The sequence below is a fragment of the Larus michahellis genome, chromosome 1 (assembly GCF_964199755.1).
Source record: "Larus michahellis chromosome 1, bLarMic1.1, whole genome shotgun sequence".
Classification (NCBI taxonomy): Eukaryota; Metazoa; Chordata; class Aves; order Charadriiformes; family Laridae; genus Larus; species Larus michahellis.
This window is the reverse complement of record NC_133896.1, coordinates 74,124,006-74,147,775: the sequence shown is the minus strand read 5'-3', so window position 1 is coordinate 74,147,775 and position 23,770 is coordinate 74,124,006. Positions and strand designations below refer to the sequence as shown.

The window sequence follows — 23,770 nt, the reverse complement described above, 5'->3', positions numbered from 1 at the left end:
AAACTTGCTCAAGGAAGGGGCTTTGCTCTAAGGGATTTTCTGCAAGGAGCAGCGGCACACCACATATGAACGTGACATTCACGACATGCCTTGTCATGATTCAGCCTTGTGTATCTGCTATAAGATGAGGGGTAACCGTTTTAAACTGAAAAAGGGGAGATTTAGATTAGACATTAGGAAGAAATTCTTTACTGTGAGGGTGGTGAGACACTGGAACAGGTTGCCCAGGGAAGCTGTGGATGCCCCATCCCTGGAGGTGTTCAAGGCCAGGCTGGATGGGGCTTTGAGCAGCCTGGTCTAGTGGGAGGTGTCCCTGCCCAGGGCAGGGGGGTTGGAACTAGATGATCTTTAAGGTCCCTTCCAACCCGAGCCATTCTATGATTCAGCATCCTTGCACATGAAGTGCCTTAGTGTTATCTCAAAATACCAATATCCCTATAATAGCCTTACAGGAAAGAGAGTACAGTAGGTGTAAAGCAGAGAGAGACATGAAGGCGAAATAAAAATTGGAAGGAAGAATGTACTTAAGGAGAAAACGAGAAAATGATTGCAGGTAAAAAAAAAAATTTCAGCTGAAGTACTGAGAGAGTACTGAGATAATATCAAACTACTACTCAAAAGGACCATGGAAAAGGCTGGGATACAAGAAGGACTAAGAGTATAGAAGAATCAATGGAGAATACAAAGAAAAAAAGGGAAAGAAATAGGGAAAAATCCGAGACAGAAGAAATCATTATTGTCACTTTTTTATTTTGTAGAAAATTTGCTTTTGTACAGCATCTGACTTAACCATTGATCAAACAGACAGCCTCAAAGAAATTCACAGCCCTGGAAACAGAGGCCAGAGACAAACTGTATATGCTTCCCTCTGACTCTTCTTGGAAGCTACAGATGTTCATTGTTTGGGCACACAATAGACAGATTAACGTCTCCAGATGTTCACCATCCATCCTCCCAGAACATTAACGGGCAGGCCAAGGAATGAATGCTTTTAGCAGAAACTTCAGTTTCCGCTACTGCTTCAGATGAAGTATGTTGTCAGTGTTTATTTTCTGGAGGGCACCTGCTCCAAATGCAGGGAGCCTACACTACGGAGCAATACCCCTCCGTGCCACCACCCAACACCGCACGAAGCCTGCAAACCCTCCCTACGAGTGCTGATGAACTGACTTCCAAAGAGAAAGAGAAACCAGCATTGCTTTTGACTATTTTACCTGATAGGAATAAGAAAATACTTAAAATTATAAAAGTATTTAAGTGGTTGAGTGGCTCGGAGGGCCAGCACAGGGCTAGTATGTCTCTTGAGCCACAGACATAAGGCAACTCCTGTCAGAAATTTGAACGTGAATTTGTCCATAATTAGACTTCAAATTCACAGAGGAAAAAAGCCTTCATCATTCTAGCATTACCAAATACGATACAATTAGTTGCCATACACATATTTATTCTTTTACAAGAACTTGTGATGACATTCTGGGGAAGTATCTAGATACCAGACGCCCATTTTAATTTGAAGAAAAGCTGCTTACCACCAATTCTCAATGCTATGTCATACAAAAACACAGGTGAGACACTGCTGAAAAACAGTAATTCAACAGCAGCGCCCAAGTTCCCCTGAAAATTATTCAGATCGTTTTGAAAAAACTGTCTTTAATATTACTGGCACGGTTCCCTCTCATTCCCCTTTGTGAATTACCACTGGCAAAAAGTAACCTTCTGCTGAAGCAAACAGACTTAATCCTACAAAAAATACTGGAAGTGAAGGAAGTACGCTCGTTGCTTTCAGTGTATGCACCTATAAGAGAAAACAAACCAGGATTTGGTCTTCCACCGCTATGAAGAGGATGTTAAAGGAGGCGTGTGCTTTTTTTCAGCTTGAATAATTTCAGTGAAATGGATGCTCAGGAGGCAGCTGGGAGGACTTGAGTTTCTCAGCTTGGGCTACGGCTACGTTACAGACGCATGGTGTCCCGCAGCAGAGTATGGCACCCTGAGAAGAAGAGGAGTGCTCTGCAAGAGGTCGTGCTGTTCCGCTGCTTCTTCTGCCAGTGCTGCCCAGAGTGGCACCAGTTTTCCTGTGGGATGGTCAGGTCACTTCAGCTGACCTGAATTTGCTCTCAAAATGCCTTTGCCATAAACCAATGGAAAGAAAAGATCTGGAAAACTGAAGGTAAAATCCTGGCTCTTCTCCAGGGAAACCGCTGAGGAATTTAGCGACTCCTTTCAAGAGTACAAGGAATTAATCCCCAAAAGATCGATATCCAACTATCTCGCACAAAATCTGTGGGAGCTGCTGTATGCAGTAGGTTTAAAAAAGCACTCAATTCTGCCTGCAGGTGGGTGACCCACTTCCATAGAAAAAAGCACATTTTGTGACAGCCAGCAGAAAAAGATAAGAAAGAGACCCTTGATAGGAAAACCACGATTAAAAAAGTTAGCATGCCATTAAAACAAGTATAAATACACATTATATTACATGAGTGAACTGTGTTTTCTTGAGTGTACGTGCCATTTTTTATTAATTCATACACTAAGTGCTAAAGTGTTTCCTAATGCCATTAGGTGGTGCTTTCAGTAAGTAATAGAATAAATAGTTCCTGCATGGTTCTTTCCTGCATTGTGTTCTTTTCCCTTAAGTAAAAGAAAATTTAAACAAAACACCACGGGTGCCGCCTCCTTCCGAAGCCCACTGTCCTCACACGGAGCTGTGTATCACGTTTCTGAGGCACTCTGGCTCCCCTCAGGTGTGATAAACTGCACCTTGGGCACGATGAGGGAGGGGTTGGTTCTCCGCATGGAGTTGCTCCTCCGAATGGAGTTGTTTCTCCTCATGGAGTTGCGTTTCCGCAGGGAGTTTTGGTGGGACAGCTCGCTCTTCTGCAGGGTCTGGATGAGAATGGACGGCTTCTCATCAAGCTCTCGAGCGCTGCAGCGCGGTGCCGCCACTTTGACGGTGTTACCAAACTTGGAGTAGTCGACTGCATACACGCCTTCCTCTTCGGTGACGATGGGCACAAAGCGGTGACCCCACAGGATCTCCTCTGCTATGTAGGAGGTTCTTGCCTGCGTCGTGATGCCGGTCGTTTCTACGACTCCTTCAAGTATCACGATGAGCTCCAGGTCCTGGAGCGCCAGGTCGGCAGCAGAGATATCGTAAAGAGGACTTTGCTTGTCTATAACATGACAAATGATTAAGGGAGCCACGAGGAAAATATTGTTGCTTTCAAGGGGGTTATCCACAGGGATATCTACTTGGTGAATGGGTATGACTTCTCCTTCAGGGGTCGTAGTCTTCCTCACCACCTGGATCCTCACTGAGGCACTAATGATCATGCTCTTCCTCAGGTCTCCCACTCGAAACATGAAGCAAAGTTTGCCGTTTCGAACTGCAATGACCGCCTGCCGGCTGAAAATCAAGGTCTCAGCCCGCCTGTGAGCTTGTGCGGTTTTCATGAATATGCAGCCCAGCATGACAGCGTTGATGATCAGACCCACAATGTTCTGCAGGATCAAGACTGTGATGGCCAAGGGACATTCCTCTGTCATCATCCTGCCCCCAAAACCAATGGTCACCTGAACTTCAATGGAGAAGAGGAAAGCGGAGGTGAAAGACCTGGAGAAGAAGATTGCACAAAGTTAACTCTAAGGACACTGAACACAAATTGAGAAGCTGTTAACAAATACTTTCTAGAAACAAACTTAAGGACCTATTTGTACAGTCCTGGTACATTTAAGCCTTCTGTTAACGCCAGCAAAAGCATTGCGTGCTCAGTGACTCTGTTTGTGTATGATTGATGCAGTATCTGATGGTGACGGGGAAGACCTCAGAGCCTGAGCTCCTAAAAGACCGTCTGTAACACTAAGTAACCTTGAGAAGCTCACTAGATCCCCTGTTCAGGAACACATACTACCCATTGTGTTGGTTGACAGTGCTGTAACACCTGGGCTTTCCACCTTCTCCACCCCGTGAAGCGTTTGGTAGACAGCAGTGGTTTTGGCAATAGCAAGCAATTGGCTGGCACGCTGAGATTCTTCCACCAGCCTTTGCAGGGAAAGGAAAAGGGGAAAATTGCAGCATCTCACTCCTACTACCTGAGTCGTGACCCCCTTTAGCAGGATTTCCTGGAGAAAAATTTCCTGGAGGAAATTTGCTCACCCTTGCTCACCCTCTGACTGAGGCTGCAAGATCAAGCTGCAGAGAGGGGCCAGTGGCCTCCACAGTCCCCTCTGCACATCCCGGCAGGAGGACAACACTGTGACCCGGGCTTTGGGTTTAGCTCACTTGCCATGGCAAGACTAGGTGGAAATTTTCAACACAGAAGTGGGTTGTAGAAGTGTGAGTTGAGTTAAACGTCCCGAATATGCTATAGTGCTTGACATCAGAGGATGCCATCCACAAACTTTCCAAAATACATTATTTACAGTAGTCCACAATATCATATCCCCTGTATATACCAGGGCCTTGAGTTTCCTTTTATAACCAGGTACCTCCTTCACCAAAGTCTCTTACTGTCTAAAATCGGTACCTTGGGGTTTATCCGGTAGACTTGCAGCACACTGGGTCTCATATGAACTAATGTCATAGTCACCCTTGTAACACAGCGCAATCCACCAACATCTGAAGCATCACCACATTCAGCGTGGCTTTACCTATGGAAAATACGTTCTGCCCATGAAGACGGTTCTAAACCATTCATTGGCTTTGGTTTGCTTTTCAATTAATTTGCTTTTAAGTAAATTTTTCTTTTTTTACCTGTGGAGTAAATATTCTGATTCCCTTAACAGTACTCCTTCTCAAAAAAAAAAAAAAAATTAAGAAAAGAGAATCCACCTTTTTACAGTGGAAGTAACTGAAGCCGCAAGTTCGTACAGCATTTTGACCACGTGAAGAGGGAGCCAGAAACTCAAAATCACACCAATTCCCAGGTCCTTCCCCTTAGAGCTGTGTAAGTGTTTTCCTCTTTGGAAAATATTTGCTTTCCAGGGAAAGAACTGTGAGATTTAGAAATTTCTGCAGTACTTTGAAAAATTAAAGCACCGTGCAAGTTTTAGGCACTGGTTAAAATTTCCCAAACCAGGTGTCCTGTAAATCTGTAATGGCGCTTCCCCAGGAAAGCTCTCCTGAAATACCTGTGAGCCTAAATCTCAGGAAAGTAGGTTAAAAAATATTTGCCATTATTTTGGCATACATATCATTGCAATGTTAAATATATTTTACATTTAACAGCTCACCATTCTTAAAAATGTCATATTGCGATTTCATGGCTTTGTCCAAAGCGGTAGCCAGATTTAACAAGATAAAGTATTTCACTATGAAGGGAAAAGATTTTTTCCATGGCTTGGACGTGGACACTTGAGCAGCTGTTGGCTGAACCACCCCAGGTACTCGCACGAGGGAGCGACGTGTGTTCTTTGTCGTGGGCTAAACCAGAAAATTACACCTATTTATTTGCTCTGCTTTCTCATACCCCTCCGGACTGTCCTTGCAGCAGAGGTTACCGGCTTTCCTGGAAGAGCCATGGCTGTGGGGCTGCCCCGTCCCAGCCACACGAAGCCCTCAGCAGCCGGCTCAGGCTCTGCAGGGTGGCCCAGGAGCCCCAGGAGGAGCCCCACGGGGTGGGCTGAGCCGAGGGGACCACCAACCAAGTGGAGGGATGTCCCCCCGCCTGACCCTGAAGAACCGGCGGGGTGTAGCTACTCAATTCGGGTTGGACAAATCCCACACACCCCAGACACACCGGGGTTGACACCCCGGCGGGTGCAAGCTGGGTTGTGATGTCTTGTTTCAGAGGCGACTGCCTGGGGCCACTTATTGGAAAAGAAACAAGACAGAAACCCCCCCCTCCCACTCCCCTGCCCCAACCTCCCACTCCCCTGCCCCAACCTCCCACCCTAATGAAGATTAGCTTGCAAAAATCCCCATTTCCTTTAGCTTGGAAAACACACATTTAGCAAAAAAGCGTCAAAACAAAGGGAGAATGAAATCTCCGCTCCTTCGTGAGCCAGATACAATGTCCCTTCACACTTGGTGAGGTGCCTCAAACCTATGTGCAGGAGAAAGGAGAAGAGGGGAGCGGATACCCTGATGTCTCAGCGGACCCTGCAGCACCTCCCCCCCCCACCCCCAGTCCCTCACAGCACTACAATGTGTAACGGCGGCTGATCTGGGGCAGCGGGGCTGTAACGAATCAGGATTTTTCTGCCGAAAAACCTCATGCTGGAAAAAGAGATCTTATTGATGCGATGACAAAGCAATCTTGTTGCTTACCCCCACCTCCAGTCAACAAACACACTTCTAATTCCATGTGTGTATGTGTCAGTTTATCAGTGCCTTGAAAATCATCGTGGCTTTGGGGATGGGGAGTGAAATACTTCAATGGGTGACATTTAATCTAGTAGTCCCTTAAGTTTTCACTGTCTGACACTTCGTGCATGCCATGGAAACTGCTCCTCTGTCAAACTGCTGGCCTAAAGCTTCACCAAGGTATTTTGAAGCACCCCATCTTGAAAGACATCTAGTTTTGCCCTAAGCAGCACTTATCTTGCTAGCCCTGCCTGACACGCGTGGCCAGTGCCCTGCCTCTCAGACACCGCTTTTGGGGTGGCCACCTTTCGCCGGCACGGCAAGCGGCTCGCACCACACTGGGGATGCTCCCGCTGCCGAAGACAACGTTACAATACATATAACACATACCCACTCTTGTAGCAGGCTCTTATCTCGACAGGCAAGGTATGTTACCCACAGAGTGTGGAGACACATGAAAAGCAGCAGGTCTCCCTCTTTCAGATCCTGTAAGGAATCAAAGACATCTACAGTACAGTATTTTCCAAGCCCAGAAGGCTTGCTGAATTTACGTAATCTAGAGGAAAACACCGCACTTTTCAATTGTCTCAACCGAACACAACGGTTCACGTAAGCCAAAAGCTGCATGTTAGGCATTGGCAGGACAGCAGGCAGCTCTGTTCCCCCCCTTTTGTCATCCCACTGACAGTACTTTACCTGACACACGTCACGCACGGCGTCCACTTTGTGCTGTTCGTAGCGCTTTCTGTGCTTGGATCCATGTCACCGTGGGCAAAAGCCACCAGCCACCACATCATGGCGAAGAGCAGCCAGCTGCACAGGAAGGACATAGTAAAGATGACCAGCGTGTGACGCCACTTCAGGTCCACCAAGGTGGTGAAAATGTCTTGGAGGAATCGCCCCTGCTCGCGGATGTTCTTGTGTGCCAGGTTGCATGCCCCATTCTTGGCGATGAAGCGGGCTTTGCGTGGCCGGTCTCGGATGCGCGGCTTGCGCAGGTTCTCGGCAGCGATCCGTGCCAACACATACTCTTCAGGGATAATACTTTTCCGAGCCAACATCTTCCTGCCACCATAGTCCACTTAGCAAGATGCGAAATGGGGGGTGGTCCCCTCTAGTGCGCCTCCGCAGGGCTCACTCTACCCTGCAAAAAGAGAGAACCTGGTCAGATTTGTCACTTAGGCACTACAGCAAGAAGCCCCGAGTAGGTACCCCTGTACCATTACATTAAATGTCACTGTGTGACTACTTATTCTACAGTGCCCTCCCTCTTTCAGACCATCATTTTTAAATGAGCAAGTGGTATCAGCTCGCAACAGAAACAGAAGATGCTATTTTGACACTCTTTACAGGAAGGGAGGCTGCGGAACAGTCTTGCAAATGGTGTAAAGTAACACGACGTACGACAGGTCGGTTCCTCAGGATTATCTCCAGGAGGTAGCCATGCCCGGGTGGGTACCGCAACGTGGAGCACTAAGTGATTCGCATCCTTCAGGACGTGAAGAATCAGACTTCTCCGGTGTTACCCAAGGCTAGTGTGCGGAGGGACCGTGGAGACTCATTTCTTATGGCTCCGGCCCCGCAGCGCAGGCAGGAGCCCTGCCGAGAGCTCCCGTCCCGTCCCCCGCAAGCATCACAAGAAGGAGCTGAGCTGGAAGTGCGGGAGGCAGGAAACGGGACTCCGCGGAGCAGGCGGTCGCATTTCCCCTTCGCAGCTCTCCTTCCTTTCCGGGATTAGGCGGGGGAACCCTCCCTTTATTCCCAAACTTTGTCCCCAAACGGGTGACAGAACGAACCTACGGAAAGCCCGGCTCCCCGCGGCTCCCCGCCGCCTGGCCCGTCCCACCGGGGGAGGGGAGGGCCGGGGCTGCCTGACCCCCCGCCGCTTCCCAGGGACCCCCCGCCACAACCGCGGGGCTCGGCCGGCCCCCTTCAGCGGCCGCGGGGCGGGACGCGGCCGGGCCGGGGCGGAGCGGGGCGGGCGGAGCGGAGCGGAGCGGAGCCGGGGACCGGCCGGTTCAGCCCCGCAGCGCCGGGCCGGGGCTGCTCTGAGCGGGCGGGGAATGAACGGGAGTGGGCGGGGAGCGCAGCCCCCGGTTGCGGTGCGGGGCTCGGACACACGGGCAGACGCTTCCTTGCGCCCAGCGGTGCCTGCGCGGCAGATTGGGAGGGTTGGGGGCATTTTAGGCTGGGTCCAGCCAAGGTAGCGGAAGGGCCAGGTGCTTAACGCTGGCTGCTTGCGCCTTTTCGGTGGGGAAGTGGCTCTGCGTGGGCGGGCAAAGGCAAGCCCCCGGCTGCGGCAGGGCAGCGGCGCCGGTTGCGCCTTTTTAACTTTTATCGTACCTCCAATCTCGGCGAGGCAGCTGGCAGGCAGAAAGCGAAGCATGTGCGTAAGTGTTTGGAGGACCGTAGCCAGAATCTCACGGCCTTTGCTGCTTTTGACAAACTTAATTACCTGTTTCTGCAAGGGGAAAGGAAAAAAAAAAAAAAAGAAAGCATTCCTTTTTTTCCTTTTTATAGTTCACAGCTCGTGTTGGGCACAGAGTCAGGTCCGTTACAATGTTCAGCTGGTGTAAGGGGCACTGGCAGATGAATATTTGTATATGGGATGGGTATAGGAGAAACTACGCACAATGGCAAAAAACCAAGCACTGAAATCGCACAAGTTCATTCTTTTTCCCACAGGTCGAGGTTTACAGTTTTGGCTCTTGCGTTGAATGGAAACTTGCATTCTTGGAAATTGCAGCTTTTTTTTTTTTTTCCCCGAGGTCTTAGGGTTTGTAGTAGGAAGAATAAACAGTGCATCAACTTTATGAAAAGATCTAAATTTAGATTTTAATGAAGCAAAGTGCAGAGAGTTTGTTGTGTCAGATTAACTCCCCCGTGTCTAAGGGATGTGTGTGTGGACATTAGGGAGGTTTCTAAACTGTTCTGTGTATCATTCGAATTACCTGTAATTCGGTATAAAATTTATATTGATTTAATACACATTAAAAAAATATACCTGTTCTCTTTTCCTTTTTTCCTTCTCCTTATCCTTTTCGTCCTCCTTTCTCCCCTTTAGCTCCTATGAAGTATTTGTTCTGTGCTAGGTCTAGAAACAAGATTGATGTTGCCCAGTATGGATGCTAGCTGCATTTCAAAAAATGAAGAACTATCTGGGAACTGCATGGAACTCCCCCTCCTTTTTTCATAAGGTCCTTGAATCGTACTATTTTGCTTCTGACACAGATTCACTCGTGTCACGTGCCCAATCGCCCAGTTTCCTCTGAAGCTGTCAAAATCCACAGCTTTATAAACCGGGACACAGAAACACCAAGAAATGTCACTTTTACTTACTTGCCGCCTTGAGGCTGTATGCAGCCTCAGCCCCTTCTCACTCTGCCGAGGCCCCTCAGCCGTGCTAGGCTGCGAGGCAAGAGGAGCTGCTGCCGGGGTGCTCCTCACCCCGTCTCTGCTGGCAGCGACTGGGGCTGTGCGACACCAAGTTAGCGTGTGGATTAGCAGCTAGTTTGGCAAAATGGTCCGAAGTCATCTTTGAGGGCAGGTGGGAGCACGGAGGGACCTTCCTCAAGCTGGTCAGGTGGAACAGAAAGTGCTGGCAGCGCTGGTACTGTCAGACCCCTACGGCCTCTCAGCCCCCCTCGTGCCCCGCTAACTTGCTGGAGGTTTCCTCCCCCTTAGTTGGGCACCATTCAGAGGGTGGATTTTTTGCAGCTGAGATAGAAAGGGGTCCCACCAAACGCACACAAATAGCCTTGGCACAACTCCAGCGTGACTAAACCGAAGCTATCGATCGTTTTCTCCGTCACCATACATTGGAAGAAAAGTGCTCATAAAATCGTCTCTTTCCATCTCTGCCTGTTTGATACCGAAAGAGCTTCCCCCCTCACGAGGGGGGATGCCTTCCTCCTCTCTTACACTTAAGATTAGCTTCGAGGTAGCCTGCCTGGGCCCCGACGTCCGGGGTGTGATGATCAGGAGCGCCGGGACTATTCTCTCCTCCTGGTTAAACATTATGAGACATGATTTTGAGAACCGCATCCACTTCCCCAAGTTACAGTGTCTGAATATGCTCTGGAGAGTGACAGCTACGAAAAATGTTCCCCTTTGCCCTTTTAAATACTTGTTTGGTTGCCACAGGCACATTTAAGTCTGAGGTTTAAGTAATAGCTGGGAAAATCTCCCGAAATGTCTCCTAACCCTTTTTGTAAGGAACATAGTGTCTGAGTGCTGTGAACACAGCCTTTTCAGGCAAAAAATGATCAGAATTGATGGCAGATTTGGGTCCAGTTTTATTGTGGCCTATCATGCCTCTCGCATCTTGCTCCTTTCCCCTCCACCCACCAGAGTTACTGATATTATGGTAAATATCACTTTGCAATTATGCCTATCTAAAAAAGGATTAAATAATGTGCTTAGACATGAATCTGAAATTTCCACATTATAACTGTGTCCAGCCCTTTCAGAAAACCCTGCTTCGTAATAAGTTTTGTTTGAAATTCTAATCTTAGCTTAGAGATAGGATGACTTTGCAGGCGTCCAGAGATGTCATGCACTCAGCACGAGGCTTCTACAAAGACGCAAAGCTGATAAGCCATATTCGGATAGCATGGATGAACTCTTCCCCAGCTGAACTGGCAGCAGATCCATCAAACATGAAAGAGCAGAAACTGCAAACTAAGGGCATCTGTTACCCTGAACCAGCTTTTTTTTTTTTTCTGTTTCATGCAAGAGCAGCAGGACAAAAATAGTCTTTATCATCAAAATACATGTAACTGGTGCCCCTCGTCCAGTATTACTAAGCCACGCAGTGAAGTTTGTAGATGTTCTGTGCATTTGCTGGCAGAGGGATCGTTTCCCATTAAAACTATCTGGTTTGGAAGTGATACATCTGCCTTGTTTGACAAAATCTGGTACTCTGACTCCTCTGTGTGTGTCAGGCTACAGGGTGCAGGCTGTCGACCCTCCACAAAGCTAGCAATATGTTGGCAGTTCTGTAAATCTCTGTTATGGTACTTGCAGTGCCGACAAACAGGGTCTGGTGCATTTGTCACCGAGAGTTTAGTATTTTCCAGCTCCCTGCATGTGGTCACCAGGCAGCAGATGGGGTGACAGGTTATGGTTTAGGTTCTGCAGTTCCATCAGCTGACGGGCTGGCTTGGCTTATACAGCACTGCTGGCCATGGGAAAGGTATCCCCTCCCTTTGTATCTGCTCCCTGTATAGCATGGGGAAGGAAGAGAGAGCCACACCATCTTGGGTGAACTGTCTTAACTGGCAGCAGCTATATCCCCCCAGAGCATGTCCTTAGCTCCTCAAGCAGGTCTGAGCTTGCTATAGATTGAACAGAATTAGGCTGACTTCAGCCTACCTTTGCTCGCAGGGGGCTCCGTGGGCTTGGTGCGCAGTGGTACTCCAGCCAAACCTGCCCAGAGCTTGGTCCCTAATGCCGCTTGCAGTGCGACACACGCGCCTCTGGCCCCGCTGGCTCCCGTGGCCTCTTCTAAGAAGTGCTGCTGTCTTTTGAGGGCTCGCCTGGTTCTGCAGAGGGTCAGCACATGGGCCACCAGCATGTGTCGAGGAGAGGGGGCATGATCTTAGAGAAACGCATTCAGCCCCATAGCGTGAGAGAGCCGGCAGGGAACCGTTTTGGGGCTGCTGCCCCTGGTCCCCTGCACGGTCAGCAGTGTGGGTGGAGGAGCGGGGAGAGGAGAGGAAGGATTATCACACCCAAATCAGATGGTTCCTTCAGTCGTCTGATTTATGAAATCCAACATCTTTTAGCCTCTGTTTCCCTAACTCCACCTCTGCTCCAGGGACGTGCATGAGCCAAGAAAGGGGTAGTTGAAAGAGATGTCTTGTGCTCCAGGATATACCTTATACTCACTCTCTGCCATAAGCCCTAGCCTCATTTCCCTCTAGAGATGACCACGTCATCCTAAATCCTTGTGCAAAACCCAGCAAGATTTCTTGCAGCCCCACACTGTTTATCGGTCTCCCTATCTTTGTCTTTAATTTTAGCTGCGTGTTCGTTTCTTCACAGATCTCTTGTTTCTAGTGCAGGCTGAAAACTGAAGGCTGCACTTTGCTGAGCCTCAGTGCTACAGAGACTCAGCCTGTCGCATCATCTCCGAATCAGGAGCACTGGCACTACTTTTACCCAGTCCACCTTTTAGGTCATGGTGTCCATGACCATGGTATTGGGGGTTGGACTAGATGATCTCCAGAGGTCCCTTCCAACCCTATGATTCTATGATCCCTAACCGGCAAAGCTAGGTAATCCACTCATTTTTCAGTTCACAGCAGATATTAACTCCCACATACTTCAATTCAAGCCCTTATCTCAAAGCACAGAAATACTGTACTGTCACATGAGGGACTTACCAAGTCTCTGCTACAGGATGAGATGGCAATTGTCACAGTGGTACAGCCTTTTTCTGATAGCTGATGCCCTGAAGTGCATCTGTCTCATTACATGCCCATTCCCGCAACAGGGGTTTCTTCTAATGCTTTGGGAAGAGACCAGTTTGGGATTTTTTTTTGTCTGTCTCCCTGTGCTGTAACTTATGGAAAGGCTGTAAATCAGTTTCTGGGTAGGTTGAACATGGTTAGAATAAGTGTCTAGCTGTGTTGCTAATTCATTGGAGTGTTCTTTCCCTTAGGTGCTTCTTCCATCTGGCTCACTGGCTTTTTCCCTGACTTTTTGTTTATGGAAAAACGGGCTGCTGATCCATCTGTCTATGACGATTTGCGTTTCTGAGTTTATAGGCCAGACCAACATCCGCATAGGCTGAGCAGAGGTGTGAACTCTTTGCCTCCTCTAGCTGGTGGAGGTGTGAATGCTTCTCTTCCCGCTCTGCCAAACTCCTATGATCAGTCATCGGATGGAGGCATCAAATGTTTTAAGTTCATTCACAGGTCAAACCACAGCGAAGGAGAACTTCGTACAAGCTCCTAACCGGCTGACCAGTGCCAAAGTGCCTCCCAGCAGCTGGGGTGTGAGAGCTGGTGGGAAGCTTCGGTGCTGTACTTCATATCACCAGGGCATTGGGGAAAAGGTAAATGAGGGTTTGGCCTCCTTAACGTCTTCCTCTTGCACTTCTCCCCTTTTCCCCATAGGTCTGCCCATAGCAGACTACACGCAAAACAGCAGAGCTCTCCTGGCATCTGAGCTGTTTCCAAACTCAAGAAAGTCTCAGATCAACGTCTGCTAACCCGCTCCTCAGCAACCAGGCACAGCTCTGTACTTACTTTGGTGTCATTGCCCTCTTCCCTCTGCTCAGTCTCATCCCAGATTTCCATACAACATTTGGTTTTTAAGTCTTTCGGGACAGGGATTTCCTCACTAAATGATATCTCAAAGTGTCCAATACCTGAATTTTTTAAAGCGTCTTCCACTGCAGTATTGTTTCTCCAGTTCTTCATGGCAAAGTTTTGGCTTGTGTCAAGTGGCACCCTCCCACCCAGTATCCAGGTATGGCTGGGGTGTGAAATGCCCCAAGAACGGTCCAGAGACTGTTCTAAATGCATAGGATGGACAAGGCAACCTTGTTTTGGGATAGCTGTGCTTTTAGACACACAGATGGTGTAACAGGTGGGCAGTGCCACTTTTCCCATTTTATTTAGCAGTGGAGGTAGACCCTGAGTTGGCTCTGGGAATGGGTAAGGCTCTAGGAACAGGAGGCAAAGTGCTGGAGGCAGCAAAACCCCAGAAACTAAGAGAGGGTATGTGCTCCAACTGCTGGGACAAATGATAGCTGCCATTTCTTGTCTTCTTTTCCTCTGGTGGTACCTGGAGCAGCAGAGCCAGGTATCAAGGATTTTTCATTCCATCTCCTTGTCCAGACTGTGCTTATTGCTCTTCTGTAGCAGGAGTCAGAAGGCATCTGGCTGGCTTCAGCCTCAGAATGGCATAATACAATTTCATCTCCTCGAGAAGTCCGGAGCTGGCTCAGTGGGCCATACCACCAGCTGAAGGAGATTTTTCTTCTGATTTGTGAAATGGAACTTTTTTTTAATTTCCATCTTTGTGCTTACAGGTCCCCTTGCCTACAAGTGACTGATATCTCTGCTGGCTGCAGAGTGAGGGTTAAATTAAGATGATGCCATTGATGGAAGATAGATGCCATCTCTCGTCTTCAGATCATATCACAGAATGACTGGCAGTTCCAAGACACTCTGATATCGGATACTGTGGTGGGACCTGGAGAGACAGATGGCCCCAAACCCAAAAGGTTCAGCCATGAAAATCTGCAGTACACAGAGCCTCTTAGAACCTCAGGTTCCTGCCTCTGATGGAGAGGTCTAATGGTCATAGTTGGTATTGCTGAAAGAGTAGGGGCCTCGTCTAGCTGGTACGATAAAAACACATATAACAGTTCAACATGAATCTGTAATTTTCTGCTTTTCAAAGAATACGCTGCTTTGGGGCATCTGTAACTGTGAGACTGAAGGGTGGTGGTTCTGGACCATGTCATTTACACTAAGCTGCATTAGTTCCTTAGTTACATGGTTAAATATTTTACTGGACGTTTAAGTGATATTTATGGATGTAAGCTGGTACAGCCAGAAAACCCTGAAGTAAATTCAAGGGAGAGCTAAGAAATGTCATGGGAATAGCTATGAGACACTCTTACGGGCAGAGCTAACTGGCACTGTTCATTACTTATTTATACCTTTTATCCAAAGGATGTATAGCCATGTAATGTATTTAGATATAAAAACAACTAGTATACATACATGGGAATGAATGCAATGAAATGGGCAACATGGTAACACGTGAGCTGAATGCTGCATTATTAAATAGTAATTCATAGGGTGAAAATCTCTGTGTTCGATGAAAATGAAAGAAGGCATCTTGCACATGATGAATGTCATTTACACCAAATAGAAACTAATTTTTTTTCAATATATATATATATTTTTAAATGACTGCTTGTTTATAGTCTCTTCAGAGTGTGGCTTGTTACATTAGAGAAATAAACAGCTCCTGCCAGGAACGTCTGTTATGTTTGCATGGGTAGTGCCTAGCAGCAGACAGATGCTATCAATAGTGAATAATTAATAATAACTGTATAGTAAATAGATTAAGGCTTTTCTAAAAATCTCTACTCTCTTGAAGGATTACATTTGGAAGCTTCTCTGAACTCCATGGCTTCGTACAAGCCAATACTCGAAGCCGTCCTGCCAAAACAGCATCAGCACATTGCTAATTTGTAAAAGTCAGAGAACTTCTGCCTCACAACAGTTTTTTTGATAATTTGAAAACCTGATAATCTTTCCCCACGATTCCACACAGAGGTCAGTTCTGGTGGAGAAAAAACAGAGCAGTAAAAAAGCCAGTGTGGAAATGATTGGGATGTTTGCATGGCAATGAAGAATTTGATTTACAGTTTTGTTTTCGGACTTTTTTTAGTGCTCTTAGTTTTGCCTTCAAAAGGATTTATTTCCAAAGATACTGAAGAGCTCTTTATGTGCCATCACTGAATTCATATCAGAGAATTTACATAACGTATTTTGATTTTAAATTAGGCTTTCAAAAGGTACTGCTTGAGGATATAAAATAGCAAATATGCTGAACTAATTTTTGCTTTTAAACACATTTTATGGGAGAATCATTGCTCCAAAGAGATTTTAACAAGTAGCAGTGTGGTTTCGCTAGATATTTTAGAACTGTTTTCTATTGGCAGTATCACACTGGGGACACCGGGCCATAGTGATTGCAAGGGAAACACACTCCAACTTTTGCCACTGGATAACGGAAACATAATGAAAGTGTGGCCCTTGTCCACAGCTTTTCAGTAAAGTTAACTCTTTGCCTCAAATACATTATATCTCCATTTGTGATAAAATGCCGACATAGCTTGTGTAAAATGTGTGTGTGACGTTTCCCTCAGCTTCTCATGACACGTTAGCAGAATGGTATGTGAACGTATGGGCATCTGTTCACAACAAAGCACAAAAGCCCGTTGCTTTAGGGAAGCAAAAAGAACACAATTGCGTAAATCAAACAATTTATTGTGTAAGAAGTTTGAAGAGACTTGCTTGACCACGTTCAAAATGGATGTCATGTGTATTTTAAGAAAACATAATTCACTACAATTACTTTTTGCTGACAGAGGTTTTACGTATAATGAGATGCCAAATCCTTTAGGCCATATTCATGTTGGTACTGATTGAATTCAGGGCATTAATTTATAGCAGAGGTGTTCTGCTAGTTTACACTAGCCGAAAAGGGGCCCATCCAAGCACTGAATGATGCAGTTGGAAGAAGGAGGCACGCTCTCACAAATAAAGAGCTTTTTCAGGTCTGCAATGAAACTAGAACTTATAAACACTTGAGATGATACCTCTTTTGCATATCGATTTGGCCTAACAAAGCAATGACCTCTCCCTGCAGACTTTGCCTCGCTTATGCCCCTGGCTTATCAGACCTATCCCAAACTTCTATAGGGATGTCTGCCTTGCAGGAACTGTTGGTGGATCAGTGCATCTTTTTCGGTTTACACATGGCTAAAAATCCCACTGATTGTCGATCTCGGCCCTCTCAGAGGCTCCCTGAGGCTATAAAGTTAGCGATTGAAAAGGCAGACGTCTAGTTCAAGCTCATTGCCTAGACTCCTGCAGACGTGGGTGAAAGACGGGCACCTCCAGTGAGCGCATCATCCCACTGACTGACTGACCTGGATCTGTGCCTGGCGTTGGAAAAAGCATACTTTTGTTCCTGAAAACCTTTCTTCTGAACAGAGAGGAAAATAACCTTGCGTTACTTGTACCGTTTTCTTCTTCAGAACAAAAGATCACGTGTGTGTTTTTGTATATAAGCGCACACACACAGAGAAAACACATACTGACATTAAATGGCAAACTTACCCAGGTGGTTTTAAGAGGTCTTCACAACAAAGTGAAAGGAATGTGAATAGTTAGTTATAAGGGACTCTTTGAAATAACCTATAATATTAAACAAGTTTGAAGTTATAAAAAAAATCAGCAACTCAGCTCAGAATTAGGAGTCTTCACAGCCACTGACTTGATTTATTTCCTTTCAAAAAAAAAAAAAAAAACCCCAAAAAAGTGCAACTTTCCTATTTGGTAACTGTATTGTTTGAAATGTCAAGTCCAAACAATTGTCATGCTCCCAAAATCCCTGAAGCATAAATAACAATTAGCAGAACACAAGTGGTTCAGGCAAAGCTATTCTTAAGGAGATTCTCATCATCTTTCAAGCTGCGATTGCCTGGAAAACATCATCAAAATGATTCACCTTAGATGAATCCCAGCGTCCACTGTGCTGATGTAGATCGCCAGCAAAATGAATAGATGGAGAGATCTGTTTTAAGCACTGGATCTTGAGGAGGGAAGAGCTTCCCCTTGCTACCTGTCAGCAGCGTTGCTTTATGGCAGAGGCTCGTGGAGCTGCTTTAAGAACTACGTAAAACCCCGACAGTGTGTTTCCCAACACAAGTCAGCTTTGGCTCAGTAATAAATGCAAAGGTTGTATGGGATATTGCTAGTTTAGAAAAAGCAGTAATGAGCCGCTAGCTGTTTTAGTTTGATGAAAGGCCACGTCCATGAAGGGAGCAGTCTCATCTATGCCAGCCATTAGACTCAGCTCAAGGAGTGGGAAAGATAACCCACTGGTTGAAAAATCAAAGGTTGAGAAACACTGTTGTGGCTCCATAAACAGCTGCACAAGCAGTTTCAGAACTTAAAGGGGGCCTACAGGAAAGATGGGGAGGGACCCTTTATCAGGGAGTGTAGTGACAGAACAAGGGGTAACGGTTTTAAACTGAAAGAGGGGAGATTTAGGTTAGATACTAGGAAGAAATTCTTTACTGTGGGAGTAGTGAGACCCTGGAACAGGTTGCCCAAGGAAGTTGTGGATGCCCCATCCCTGGAAGTGTTCAAGGCCAGGCTGGATGGGGCTTTGAGCAGCCTGGTCTAGTGGGAGGTGTCCCTGCCCAGGGCAGGGGGGCTGGAACTAGATGACCTTTAAGGTCCCTTCCAGCTCTAACCAGTCTATGATTCTATGCTCCTATGACTGGCAACAAGGGATCTTACTCCTGTTTTGCTTCTTCTGTCACAGAAACACTTAACAGGAAAAGAAATGCATGTGAGATGAGAAACATAATTTAGGATCTTTCACAGAGATGATTTTCCTCCGTCCATAGTTAAAAGAAATGTACGTGTGGCCAGTGTTTGCATTAAAAACTAAGTAAAAGGAAGTTCTAGAGCGTAATATCACAATGATGAAAGCTTGCTTAGTTTAATGCTTGGGAAAAAAAAAAAAACAAAACCCAAACAAAAATCCAAAATGATAACACTAGAGTAAGTGTCCCCCTGAAGAGGGGTGTTATGATAGAAAGCTAGAGAAAGCCAGGGGAAAACCATTTTTTTTTCTGAGTGCAGAGCTGTGCCAGAGAGGAAATGGAGCAGAGGGTATGGAGCTAAATAAGGAAGGAGTGGGAGGCCACAGGCAGAATTAGGAGCATTCAGGGATACAAGCAGGAGGGTAAGAGAATGTGGCAAGAGAGTAAGGGCTGACCAGCAGAAGAGGCAGTGTGACAAGAGTCAAAGAAGCAAAGTCTCCAGGCTGATGTTTTCTTTACCGTGTATGCACCACAGCCTAAGGAGACTGCTCCTAAAGGGAACGCATTTAAGAAACTCTACATGAAATTAAGTGAAATTTGCTTCGTAGACTTTTTCCCTTTCTCACCCTGCTTAGTAACAAAACAGCTGTGCGGCTGTTGGGAACACCCTCCTCCATTAGAAGAAAAACACGAAAAAGCAAAGTTCAGCCTTCAGGTGAGTATACACCACCATATGCACAGTGGTTATAGTGCAAGGAGATCTGGTATGTCGACAGCAGTTGGTTTATGTTTGCTTTCTGTCATGGGATTGTGTATGTTGAATAAGATTAATTGCTTCAGGAATCAAATAGTGCTTTTAAACCTGCTAGGCAGCTGTGGGATACACTACAATGATCATCAAGCACTTTGACCAAGCAATTTTGACGCGGTGCTAGGGCCAATATTTCTGCATACCACCATCAAAATGAATAAAAGCATTTTTCGCACGTTTTTCTCAGCCCCTAAGATATTTTTTTTTCTACATGTTTCAACAGCAGTGTTAAGTTCTATAGCTCTGTAGGGATGACTGAGCAAAGAAGGTGCTTCTTACTCCTGTAATGGCTCTGGGACAAAAGTAAGAGGAAAGAGGTACTAATTATTGGACCCTCTTAAGTACTAAAAGTTCCCTAACACAATGCCAGGCCCACAGCAGCCATTTAATGTAGCGGGAAGCAGGATCTCACTGAACTAGTTGGCACCACTTAAAATGAATCAGGATCAAAGACACAGAGATAAACGAAGTTATGTGTACTTCATCTTCATTCGGACTGAGTCTGACAGCAATGAATCCAATTAGCTTTTCACTGAAGACAATGAAATTAAATCAAGAATGATTTTGGCCTTTTGGCTCTGAAATCTGTGTAACAACATGCTCTTCCGCTGTAAACATCTGCTTTATTTTTTTATTTTCTTTGTATGACAAAGTTCAACACAGGGGATTAATCCAGAAAAGAGAAAAAACTTTTCACAGCAGTAGACAGGGAAATCACAGAAGTACTTCCCCTCATAAAATGTTCAAGACTGAGTTTTTTTGTTTAGTCGTGTCGCACAGCTTTTATTTCCAATGTTAAGATGAGGAAAAAAAAAAAGAAAGGATAAACCACTGTATCATTTTTACACTAGTAGACTAAATGGAATCCCAGTTTTAAGTCCTACAACTTCTCTAAAATTCACAGCCTTTTTTCTTTTTTTTTTTTGCCAAGTACTGTGCCTTATGTTCTTTTCATTACACTAGAAATAGGCTTAAGCACACCTCAAGTTCTTCCTAAATCTTAAAACAATAGATGAATAAGATGTAATTGAATACTACTAGTGAAGCTGATATCTCAAGCTCAGCCTGTGAAAGTGTCTGTGAAACTCCTTCCAGAGGTTTAGTGACCATTCTGCAGTTGTCAGAATGGCCAGAATGTAGCCATATGCATTAGTCAAGTGCAGCTGACCTTTTCAAAGCTGTATGATGTAAATATGACTCTAAATTCACCTAAATTCTTGACGATACAGAAATAATTTGAAAATCATACCTTCTTGGACTAGATCTGATTTAGAGAGATGCCAGAAATCTATAAAGGAAAAAAAATGTTGTCCCAGGATAAAAAATAATGTCAAGGACTAAAGACATATAAAGCAATTAGTGGTTGTCCAATTACATGCCATTTTAAGTAGAATATTTTAGTGGACATGTTTAAAAGATTGGCTAATATCAAGTTTATAAATTCAGATTATTTTTAATACAAAGCCTTAAGATACTGTACAAAATTCCTCTATAAGCTTATCAAAGCATGCTTAATTATAGGATGATTTGCATCTTCGATTGAAGAAAGTCTGCAGAACAAATATGGTTTTAGGAACTGGCTGTAGGGATAAGCACAGGAGAACAGTACTGTGCCAACTACAGAGTGCAAACTGAAGGGAAGGACAGGAAGAAGTTCCTTATTTCTGATGAAATTCCTTTCCCTTATTCACTGTTTCTCCATTACAACTTGAAGAGCAAAGTTGATGCCTTTGGAATGCAGCAGATTGCCCCAAGTGTTATGGGCTTGGATTTGTTTCGTTTGTTGTTTTTTTTTTTTTTTAATTTTTCCTCTCTGGGGACAGAATGCTTCTGGGGATCTCTCGTTTCCTTGACAAACTGCACGACTCGTTTGCCGGTTCCAGAATAACATATGCAGTTTATAAGAGCAGTGCATTCTTTTGCTTTCTATAAAAGAAAAGAAAGTCTCTAAAAAGTCTAAGGAAAATGTCAGCTTCCCAGGAAATAAAAACTTCTGCCTCTTGGGGTGTGTGTGTGTGTGTGTGTAGTTTAATAGCTTTTGAATTAAGTGACATTTTTATTGCTTTGAGGCATACATATATTGCAATAGGTTTTATTATTTTGGAAGATGGAAGTGTGAAGAAAGACGCTCTAAAAAAAAAAAGATAAAAGTGATGTTACATTGAATAGAAAATATTTGCATTTCATTTGTTTAAAAATAAGCTGTTAAAATGCATCATGCAATTGTTCACATGTCAGCCCGGACAAATGAAGCAAAGACGCCGTCTTCTTGAGAAAGTAGGTTCTCAGGTGTATCATATTCTAAAATGTTCCCTCGCTTCATGACGATGACCAGGTCCGCCGTTAGGATGGTGTGAACACGATGCTGCCATAAAGAAAAGCGTACAGAAGTTTTCATTATGATAACTCTCACTGCAGTTCATTAACGGGTCTAATGCAAGGCATACCAAGTTGGCGAAAGGCTGTCCTCGTAGTATTTGTAGTAGGTCCTTGTACTATATCTTTAATCTGAAGAGATCTCCAATTACTTTACAGCCTCTGGCACTGAGCCTGAAAATACTTAAGCACGCACTTCACTTTCGGTCTGCTAATTGCCATTATGGACAGCACAGCTGTTGGAATAAATCCTACGGCATCACTAACGAGCATCTTCCCCTTTAGGAAATACGGGCGAGAAACATCCTGGGTATGCCTGCGCTGTCGGGTAGCTTAGCGTCCCGCTCAGCTCCTTGGTCTCTGCACCCTGACTGTCTGCTCTGCATGTATCTTAGGGCACTCCTGGGCTGTTCTCCTTCTGTAAGTCAATTACCTCCCTCTAAAATTAAAATTGTGGTTGCTACAGGCAATGTTTTAGCCCCATAGGTAACAGGAATGAAACCAGGCGGAGTTTGATTTGAATGCTGTATGAATACAGCCAGTCAGGTGAACTCTAAAAATACGATATTTCACTAAAAGGCTGAAGGTCAGGGATAACTCTATGGAGTGGATTCCTCTAACATTATAGATTACGATTAGCGTAAATAGTCATGTAATTAAACAAACCCAGCAACAACATCCAGCAATAAACACCTTCTTACGCTGTCATCTCAGAAACTGTGCAGTAGAAAGGAAGCAGAGTGAAAGGAAACTAAAGAGGTAAAAATTACTACCAAAGAGCTAGAAGTCTCGTGAATAGTGTGGACTGAGAGAGTCTACTTGTGAGTCTTCACCAAGGTGGTGAACAGGCCATCCTCTTTGAGGAGTAAGTTTGAGGCAGTGTCACATTCAACTAGAAAGCCTTCAGAAAGGACTAGGACAATATTGGCATCCAAGATGTGAGATACACGATGCTGGAAAAAAGAAAAGAAAAACAGGTGGGTGAAGGAAGGATCAGCCATGAATGAAGAGAAGGAAGGAAATGAAGCCAATTCTGTGAGCAAAGCTAAATATTAAGGTGTGACATTTTGCTTGATACACCAACTTTGGAAAGGCAAAGCAAAAGAAAAGTGAGATTTCAGTCAGAAGGACAATACTGAAAATTTGAATGGCATGTAACTGAAGGAGAACATGCTTACTGCTAGCATCTTCCGCCTTTACTCACCCCAGAACCTTAGAGCCTATTGTAAATGAGCTAGGTTAAGTGGTTTGCTTGACACAAACTAGTCACTGACAGGCTTGAAACCAGAGTCCAGGAACCATAACTCTAATCTCTAACCGCAGGACTGGATTCCAGACAAAGCAAATGAAGCAGCTGTTGAAACACGTATTTATCTCATGGATAAAACATCTGTTGACTAAGTCTGCCGTCACAAGGTGGAACACTGTGTATGTGTGTATGTGCATATGCATGTATATGTATGCACATACATGTACCTCTCTGCACAGATATATGGAACTTTGGGGCACTAGAAATGGCAGGAAAACAGGAACGATTATCATAAACCCTTAGTTGAACAGATAGTGATTTTTGAGCAATTCCCATCGATTCCAACTTTTAAAACCTTTACCACAACACCAACTTTTTATTCTGAAAGAAAAGATAAACCAACTTGAGAAACCACACTAACAAGCTTTTGAAATCTCAGCTCCTTTTAAAAATTCGCGCCATGATTGTAGACGCTATACATGCATAGACTTCAGAGGTAAAATTCAAATCTAGATCTTGGTGCAACTTTGAATAACGGTTTAACTCATGGGCTTAGTTTCAATTTTTTAGTGAGAATGCCTTCAAACTTTCTTGGAGACAGTGTAGATGCTGAAGTTCCCTGTAAAGTCCTTCTTTATATCTAAATGTTTTAGTTTGGCCCGCTTGCAAGATAGCATCTACTGGAAAATTTCAGGTTGATAGCATGTGTCTTGACTTGTTCTGGTATCTGGGAATATTCTGACCTTGTGTTTTAGTTTTACTTTTTGATGGTTTTAGTTTTAAATAGTGGTGTTTAACTGGTGAAAGGCAAGATTAACTGCCCGAGGAATGAGGAAAGAGAGCATTTGCTGGCATAGATACTTACCGCTATTGTTACAACCGTGCGGTCTGCAAAGGCAGTCATCACAACCTTCTGCAAAATGTTTTCCTATCAAAGGA

The 23,770-nt window shown here is 45.0% G+C and overlaps 2 protein-coding genes across 12 annotated transcripts in view; both read right to left on the bottom strand.

Moving 5' to 3' along the window:
* Nucleotides 1-733: 733 nt before the first annotated feature.
* Nucleotides 734-8,234, bottom strand: KCNJ8 (potassium inwardly rectifying channel subfamily J member 8). 2 transcript variants are annotated; one of them, XM_074586912.1, is made up of 3 exons: nt 8,101-8,234; nt 7,001-7,448; nt 734-3,613 (listed from the first exon to the last, which is right to left on the bottom strand). In XM_074586912.1, the coding sequence occupies exons 2-3, from the start codon at nt 7,363-7,365 to the stop codon at nt 2,713-2,715; spliced, it is 1,266 nt and encodes a 421-aa protein (XP_074443013.1). In that variant the 5' UTR covers nt 7,366-7,448; nt 8,101-8,234; the 3' UTR covers nt 734-2,712. The 2 variants fall into 2 exon arrangements, with proteins under 2 accessions (XP_074443013.1, XP_074443005.1); XM_074586904.1 differs by having other exon boundaries at nt 7,709-8,211.
* Nucleotides 8,235-21,212: 12,978 nt separating this feature from the next.
* ABCC9 (ATP binding cassette subfamily C member 9) overlaps nt 21,213-23,770 on the bottom strand; it is a 77,200-nt gene continuing 74,642 nt past the window's right edge. For 7 of the 10 annotated variants that reach the window (XM_074586838.1, XM_074586833.1, XM_074586859.1 and 4 more), the window contains 3 exons: nt 23,697-23,759; nt 22,356-22,535; nt 21,213-21,571 (listed from right to left, as the gene is read on the bottom strand). In XM_074586838.1, coding sequence (XP_074442939.1) covers nt 22,398-22,535; nt 23,697-23,759 — 201 coding nt within the window. In that variant the 3' untranslated portion in view covers nt 21,213-21,571; nt 22,356-22,397. The remainder of the gene's footprint in view (nt 21,572-22,355; nt 22,536-23,696; nt 23,760-23,770) is intronic. The other 3 variants (XM_074586851.1, XM_074586875.1, XM_074586890.1) reach the window with 1 other exon arrangement.

What these genes read in the sequence shown, in the direction of transcription:
- KCNJ8 (XM_074586912.1), bottom strand. Translation starts at nt 7,365, where the DNA reads ATGTTGGCTCGGAAAAGTATTATCCCTGAAGAGTATGTGTTGGCACGG. An exon ending in CCGTGCGTGACGTGTGTCAG is followed by an intron (nt 3,614 to 7,000) that starts GTAAAGTACTGT and finishes CTTCTTCTCCAG; the next exon opens with GTCTTTCACCTCCGCTTTCC.